Source organism: Daucus carota, chromosome 3, assembly GCF_001625215.2.
Source record: "Daucus carota subsp. sativus chromosome 3, DH1 v3.0, whole genome shotgun sequence".
NCBI classification, from domain to species: Eukaryota; Viridiplantae; Streptophyta; class Magnoliopsida; order Apiales; family Apiaceae; genus Daucus; species Daucus carota.
In genome coordinates, this window is record NC_030383.2 from 31,699,598 (window position 1) to 31,708,393 (window position 8,796).

The 8,796-nt window shown below is 35.6% G+C and overlaps 1 protein-coding gene and 1 non-coding gene across 2 annotated transcripts; both read left to right on the plus strand.

Annotated features, from left to right (window-relative positions):
- Positions 1-713: 713 nt before the first annotated feature.
- Positions 714-818, plus strand: LOC135151817 (small nucleolar RNA R71). The gene has a single exon (XR_010290731.1). It is a non-coding gene; the product is annotated as a small nucleolar RNA R71 (small nucleolar RNA).
- Positions 819-5,398: 4,580 nt separating this feature from the next.
- LOC135151481 (uncharacterized) lies at positions 5,399-8,415 on the plus strand. The gene is made up of 4 exons (XM_064089943.1): positions 5,399-6,129; positions 6,212-7,189; positions 7,568-7,838; positions 7,921-8,415. Exons 1-4 carry the CDS (start codon positions 5,399-5,401, stop codon positions 8,413-8,415), a joined length of 2,475 nt encoding a protein of 824 aa, XP_063946013.1.
- The last annotated feature ends 381 nt before the right edge of the window (positions 8,416-8,796 follow it).

Consider the following 8,796-nt stretch of genomic DNA (forward strand, 5'->3'; position numbering starts at 1 on the left):
AGAATGCAAAAGTTGCCTATCTTGGGTTAGGGTTGTCATGAAAGTTTGTTGAGATTGAGTCAAATTAGTTTGCGATTTAACTAAGGCTTCCAAACTCTTTTCTAAAGAATTAAGGCGTTTATCCGAATCATTATAACCGGGAGGATTTAAAGGTGCTGGAATTGGGTTAGGAAATGATTTCGGACTTTGGTTTGAGCAAGAGTTTGGGTTGGGCCTTTGAAAATTTGGTTGTGGATGTTGAAAATTTTGATTTTTGGGTCCACGAAAAATTAGGGTGATTCCTCCACCCAGGATTGTAAGTGGGTGCAAATGCATCATTCCTAGGATTTTGGAACATCGCATTTACTTGTTCAAGTTCGTGCGAAGGTTGGGTTCCGGGATTTTGAAAATTGTAATTAGGGAACATGGACATTTGTGGAGGAGATTTACTAGTTTCTAAAGCTTCGAGTCTCCTAGTTAGGGTAGCTAATTTGGCATCGGTTGCCACATTGTTTCCTATCGAGTGCAAACCCCTAGAGCTAGACGACTCGATCGACTTTTTGGGTTCCCTAGTTGACTCCCACAACATCGTCTTTTCCGCTAAATCCTCGAAAAATTCCCACCCTTGGTCCTTATCTTTCTCCATGAATTTGCCTTGGCACGTAGACTCTAATAAAGCGGTGGTTTGACTATCTAAGGCCTCGTAAACAATCTTACAAAGTCTCCATTTCTCTATTCCATGGTGGGGGCATTGTGATAAAAGATTTTTGAAACGATCAAAGAATTTCCAAAAAGACTCATTTTCCTTTTGTCGAAATTCATTTATTTCATTTGTGATTCGAGTATTCTTATGGTTTGGAAAATACTTTTTAAGAAACACTACCACAAACCCCTCCCAAGTGGAAATAGAATTAACGGGAAGACTATACAACCATTTTTTAGCGTTTTCTTTTAAAGCAAAGTTGATTAGTCTAAGCCGAATGGAGTCTTCGCTCAATTGTTAGAGTTTTTGCAAACCGCAAACCTCCTCAAATTCTTGGATAAAAAAATAGGGATCCTCACCTTCACTCCCTAAAAATTTAGGCAACATACTAATGTGATGTGCCTTAATCTCGAAATTATTCCCATTAACGGGAGGAAGTGTGATACACGAAGGTTGAGCGGAACGGGACGGGTAACAACGGTATTTAAGAGACAACGCCATGGTTACTATCGGTTCCCTAGCTTCTATGGGTTCGGAGTCCGAAGAGGACGAAGAAGGAATTTCGATTATCGGTCTAACTAATCTAGACGATTCGTTCCTAACCCAAGTAGTTCGCATAAACTAGATAGTAAACACGTAGCAAGTAAGTGCAAAAAATTAAAACACACAAAAGAAAGAGTGTAAAAGAGAAAGAAAAACCTAAATCTAGGGTTCCCTAAAAAAATGAACTAGACCTTGCTCCTAACCGTAGGGACCACCAAAAACTCGATGAATCCAAAATTATTCGGACCGATTTGGCCAGTTTGGAGCAGGCATTGCCAAGAGGCCAATCTCCGCGCTTAGACACCAAACCTTAATCGGCCAGGTAAGCTTTCGCTAGCCTTAGACACCGAAGAGTCGGAATAATTAAAGATTACCACGTCTTTTAGGTACCTTCCTAATTGAGCGCGAAACCTAGGGGCTAATGTCTAATTCAATTTATTAAAAAGGCTTGGGAATGCAAAATGAAGAATTAAATTGTTGTGGGCTAAGGAAAGAGTGATGAAATCCCTTCCCTTATCTTATGAGTGGGTTTTACCCTTAAGATTTATTTAAATGATGCTCCACACAACAATAAAATTAGAGCGATAAACATTTATGGATGCTTAAACTACGTGTCCTAATCTAGAGAAAGAAAGAAATTAATGTACCTTGGGGTCCTCCAGCGATCACCACAAATAAAGGTATGAAAATTTAAAAACAAAAATTAAAATCTAGATGATGTGCCCTAAGTGATTAAATGCATGATGCAACACATATGTATTTCTAACTAATATTTTTGGATTTTAAATTTTCAATTTGTTTGTGTTTTTTCAATTTTCAATTTTTTTTGTGATTTTCTAAAGAAAAAAAGTGAAATAGGAGAGAGATACAAGTTACCCAAGCAAAGCTTCCAATACTCCAAGAATATTCTCCACTTATTCCAAGCTAGCTCATATTCCTCCAATTTCTAAAATTCAACCAAAAAGAAGTGAGAGAATATTAAAAAAAACTAATCCGAAAAATTAGAAATTAAGGCGTGAAAATTATTTTTAGTCCCCGGCAGCGGCACCAAAAACTTGATGTGCTAAAAAGATGATTTTAATCGCAAGATGATTTACAATATTTGAGAGATTACAATTTGAAAGAGAGAAAGCTATTCTAGATGTGGAAGATGATAAAAGATGCCACTAACAACTAGGTAAAAACTAGGGTAAACTAAGGTAGACTAAGTTGGGTGGCTAATGAGAGAAAAGGATGTTTATATAGGCCTAGATTAGGGTTTTAGGGGTAGAAGAGTCTTTGTGTCTTGATTTTTTTTTTCTCTTCTTCATTTTCTTTTCTTTTTCTTCCTCTTTTTCCCTTCTTGCACCTTTTTGTTCCTTTTTCTCTTCAATTCTCGATTTCTCTAAAAATTCCTGAAAACAAAACAATTAACTAATAAAAATACGAAAATAAGCAATAAATAGGTAATTAAAATGTGCAAAATAATGGACCTATCAGAAGTCCCCATGCAAAAGAAGAGTGCAAAAGTTTCGGGTTCAGAAGGTTCAAAATAGCTAGAGCTTAATCCAAGAGGGATGATGCCTACCTTTATGAGTTTTGATGAAAACAGATTTCAATTCACTACAAATAGAAACATCAGAGCAGCTCTATTCCAAATAGATGATGATGATGATGATGATGATGATGAACAGAGAATCTTGAAAGATAAACTGATCAAATATCTGAAATCAAGGGAGGATGAACGTCTTGCAAAGTTTCTAAGTGAAAGCGCGTGTTTTGAAGTTGTGAATGAAGAAGAAGAGAAAGATGAAGATTAAGAGAAAGAACAATATCTATAAAGGTAATCATTGATTTGCTTTCAAAGTTTTTGAAATCCTTAAATCAACAAAGATTTACTTTCAGAATAATTTAGATCCTAAATATTAATATATGTTGAAAGGTGTAAATATTTGATTGTTATATTTTAAAAAATTATATATCATGGTTCCATCATTATAATCAATTATTAACATTTTGTCTCCCTCTGGCACAATTTTATGTTTTTGATCATCAGTAGCCGATATCCTATCATCAGTGACTCCTATTTTTCATCATTAACTTTTGCATCAGTAATTCTCACTAGTACTTTGTGCATCTTGGTTCCATGGTAGAACCAATAAATAAAATACTATAGATGTACTTGTTAATGCTTAATCATGTTTTGCAATAGACATATGAATAGACATGCTTCTATTGTATAGTAGAACTAGACATTTGTAAAAACATATAAAGTCTGATTCTATAACATAACCAAATATTGCCGGTTTTTTTTAATAATTATACTTGCTTCCACTTTAAAAGCAAAAAAAATAAAATTCTATAACTTATTCATGTATTTCATCAGTATTTGATCACTGCACCATGATTCCTGATATAATCATCATCAGTTTTTCATCCTTGTATGAGCACATACCATACCAGAAAATATGCAATTCATATACTATGGTGCTACTATAGAGTCAATTAGCCATCACTGTGTCTGGAATAGTTGGTATTTACCATCATTATTTTTCCACCAACAATAGATACATCAGTATTTCTCATCAGTATTACAACAAAATTTTTTATTAACTACTATATTTCATCATTAATTTTTGCATAAGTAATTCTCATTAGTACTTTGTGCATCTTGGTTTTACAACATAACCAATCAACTGACTCTACCTTAGAATCGAAAAATCAACTTCAACACAATGATACTTTAAAATTAAAACATAAAATTAATCTAATAAAAAAATACTGATTATATGACAAAAATTAACATCTTCACATTATAAATCACCAACAATAATAATTGTTCATTACAGATTTTAAAACACAAATCATATCTAAATTTTACATTTACTTGAAATTTCACAAAAAAATATCCTAATTATATACATACTAGGACTCAGCGATACTTGTGGATTAGGAATATTTGGAATCTGTTGATTAAGAAGTAGCTTCTTCGGACAATTGCGTGAATCATGATACCCAAGAGTATGACAAAATTTACATGTCCTGCTTAGTCTCTTCTTCCCATCACGACTTATCTCTACACTACTAGAAAAAATGGATTTAAAATTGGTTGTAAAAACCACCGATGTTAAAGGCTTTTCTAACATCACTTTTTAAAAAACCGATGTAAAAGAGACATTTGGACATCGGTTGTTAAAATAACCGATGTCTTAAATACAGTTTGAAAATGAAAAAACACGCGGGTTTGTTTCCCCCTTTTATCAGACAACAAAACATCCGCTTTTTGTACTTAACAAAAAAAAAACGCCCAAATTTATTTTCTTTTATTCTTCCTTTCTTCAGACAGCAGCCTCGATCTCCCTCTCTCCCCGCTCTCGCGATTCTCTCACCCTCTCTCCCCGCTCCCTGACTCTCACTCTCTCGCCGTCTCTCACTCTCACAACCTCTCCCAAACCTCAACTCTCTCAACATCTCACAAACCTCTCCCTCTCTCCCCGCTGTCAACTCTCTCAACTCTCTCGTTGTCCAACTTGGATTCAAATTTGGAGCTTCAATTGAAGACCATCTTGAATACTCATCTTGGAGGAGCTTAATTTAAGACTCTTGCTGAAGAAATTAGGGTTTAATTGCAGCTTCGTTCGTAACTCAGTTTACATTTTGGAGTTAATTAGGGTTTTGAATCGAATTTGGGAATTTCATCTACAACCTCGTTTCTCAGTTGCTTGAAGGTATATATCCTCTTTTCTCACTTTTATAGTGGTACAAATTTAGGGATTACATGCATTTTTTGTTCATTTTTGACTTGAATTCGAGTTTGTTGTATAATATAGTCTCATTGGTGTTACAAAATTTGGGGATTTTTGTTTATAGTTGCTCTGTTATTTGCAAGCTTATACACAGAGTTTATAAAGTTCGTGCTCTGTTATTGTTTTTGAGATTTGGGGATTGCTATGCTTTGTTAATCAACTGATGTTTATATGCGTGTTTTGTTCCTTGTTAAATTTTGATAAATGTTTGTGTTAGATGGGTTGTATGTGGGTCAGTATATATATATGATGTTGGTTTTGCTGTTTGGTATTATGATTGTTTAATCGTTTATATGTAATATTATTAGGCTATTAATTAGGAAATTTGTAATAAATCTATATATTTCTAATATGTTATATGACAATCAGGTAGGTTGATTAACGAAATATGGACAAGTCTTGGATTTCAAAAGACATAGATTCTTTAAAATATGAAGTGGGGGTTGAATCTTTCTTGATATTTGCCGAAGAAAATGCTAAGAATCCTAATAAAATCCCTTGCCCCTGTGCACGTTGTGGGAATTTTAAGAAGCATTCTGTTAAAATAATTAGAGGTCATTTATATGAAAAAGGATTTAGTTCGGGGTATGTTGATTGGATATGGCACAGAGAAAAGTGTCCAACTAGTGAGTCAGCACCAAAGTCTTCTTTGGGTAGTAATTTAGTCGAAATTCCTACATCCGAAAATGTTGACATATGTGAAGCAGCGTATGTGAGGAGTGAATATATTGATGATTCGGCTGAATTTAGTAGGTTTGTCGCTGATGCAGAACAACTATTATACGTGGGTAGCGACAACAGCAAATTAGAGTCGCTGTTGAAATTACATAATTGGAAATCTAGGTTTGGCATAAGCGATAATGCCTTCACCGATCTTCTTTCTTCTGTAGGGTCTTTACTGCCTAAAGACCATGTGTTACCCGTGAATGCGTATGAAGCGAAAAAAACCCTAAATGATTTAGGCCTCAAGGATATTAAGTTTCACGCGTGTCCAAATGATTGTGTACTGTACAGGGGTTTAGATATTGATGCGTCGGAGTGCCCCAAGTGCCATCTGTCTCGTTGGAAGGATGAAAAGGATGGTAAACCTAGGACTAATGTTTCAGCCAATGTAATGTGGTATTTTCCGATAATTCCTCGATTTAAACGGATGTTTAAATCTCCTGCCACGGCTGAACTTATGAGTTGTCATTCGAACAAGCGAATTTCAAGATGGCCAAATGCGTCATCCAGCCGACTCTCCTTCTTGGAGGAATATTGACTATAGGTGGCCTGAATTTGGTAGTGAGTCGAGAAACATTCGCTTAGCATTAGCTGTTGATGGAATAAACCCGCACACTAATGGCCTTACCAATAGGTACACTTGCTGGACAGTAGTTTTAGTAACTTATAACCTTCCTCCATGTTTATGCATGAAGAGGAAGTTTATGATGCTAACTATACTAGTTTCAGGTCCACATGAACCGGGTAATAACATTGACGTGTATTTGCAACCAATGATTGATGAGGTGAAAAAGCTTTGGGAAGAAGGTGAAAGGAATGTATACGATGCGTATACAAAGTCTTATTTCACATTAAGAGCTGTTCTAATGTGGACCATAAACGACTTTCCGGCGTATGGAAATTTGTCGGGCTGTCTGAATAAAGGTTATATGGCGTGTCCAATTTGTGGAGATGACACAGTAGCTAAACATTTAAAATATAGCAGAAAAATTTGTTACCAAGGACATCTAAGATATTTACCACCGCATCATCCCTATAGGAGGAGTAAGGCAGCTTTTAATGGAGAACAAGACTTTGGATGTGCACGTCAACCCCATTCTGGTGAAGAAGTCTTAAGGCAGCAGGAGCATATTGAATTTGCATTTGGGAAGGAGGTGAAAAAAGCAAAAAAAGTGGATTGTCCATGGAAGAAGAAGTCAATTTTCTTCGAGTTGGAGTATTGGAAATTTCATCACGTACGTCATTGTCTCGATGTTATGCACATTGAAAAAAATGTGTGTGATAGTTTAATCGGGACATTGTTGAATCTTCCATTCAAGAGTAAAGATAGCGTGGACTCTCGTCGTGATATGATTGAGATGGGTGTGAGGCCTTACCTGGCTCCCGAAGTAGGAGAAAAGCGAACCTACCTCCCCCCTGCCCCTTATACTTTGTCAAGAGCAGAAAAAAGAAAGATGTTAGAGTCATTATTGCATATGAAACTTCCTTATGGCCATTCATCGAACATAAAAAATTGTGTTTCCATGTCTGATTTAAAGATTTATGGGTTGAAGTCCCACGATTGTCGCACCCTTCTCTAGCAGCTTCTCCCGATTTCAATTCGTTCGATTCTTCCAAAAAATGTTCCGGTTAGCATAATCAGACTTTGTTTCTTCTTCAACAGTTTATGTAGTAAAGTTGTTGATATATCCAAACTCGATAAACTACAGTCAGATTTGGTGTTGACTTTGTGTGAGATAGAAAAAATCTTCCCGCCTTCGTTTTTTGATGTAATGATACACTTAACGGTCCACTTGGTTAGAGAATTACGCTTATGTGGACCTGTGTTCTATAGATGGATGTTCCCGTTTGAACGGTTCAACAAAGTGTTGAAGAGTTATGTTCGGAACCGTTACTATCCAGAGGGGTGTATAGCAGAAAGCTACCTAGGAGAAGAGTCGATTGAGTTTTGCTCAGAATTTGTTAGGCAAAGCTGCATGATTGCTGGTCTTCCAAAGGACAAGGGAAAACTTTCTGGGCCATTATTGGGTGTAATGGTAAAGTCTGTGGATGAGAAAGAAAGAGACGAGGCACATTTACATGTCCTGCAGAACAACTCTGAAAGGGTTAGTTTCCCATTTACTTATTTTTGCTGCATCGTTAGATATAAATGTCTAGTTATTGATTGGTTTTAAAAAATGTGTGCAGGTAAGTGCTGAAATGGTAGAGAATCCTGAAAATATTTCCGATACGATTAGATGGTTGGCAGGCAAACCATCGTTTTCAGTTTTAAGATATGATGGTTATTTGATTGATGGGGTACGATACTTCACAAAGGACCGTGATGATGCAAGAGTTGTTCAGAATAGCGGGGTTTCTTTAGTTGCCAGGACAGTACAAGTGTCCAGTGTTAAGGACATGAATCCCGTGGAGTCTGATATGACATTTTACAGGATAATCGAAGAGATTTGGGAATTAGATTACTATGCTTTTAAAGCTCCACTTTTCTTATGTAAATGGGCAGACAGTGAGAGAGGTATCATAGTTGATGATTTAGGCTTCACTCTTGTAGATTTCAGTCGGCTTGATCACAAGAACGACAAGTATGTGTCTGTTGACCACGTGAAACAAGTCTTCTATATTGAAGACCCTGTCGATGCTAGGTGGTCTGTTGCATTGAACTCTACAAAGGCAAAATGTTGAGGGGATTTGGATTAATAAATGATGATATATATATATATATATATATATATATATATATATATATATATAAATTTAGAACTAATCTGCATTCCCATTTTTTGATTTGTTTTAATCTGGATGCTTCTTCATTGTAATTGTAATTTGAATATTGTTTTTCCCATTTTGTGATTTGTTTTAATCTGCATTATTCCTAGTTAATATTGTAGCTTCTTCATTTAACTGTAATTTGAATTTGCTTCTTAATTGTAATTGTAATTGTAATTGTAAATCCCAAGTTTTGATGATGACACACTTTAGCAAGCTACTTTGTATTTCAGCTTAACATAACTATTATACTCTGTTACAGCCTGCTATATTGAATTATCAATCTAACCCTACAGG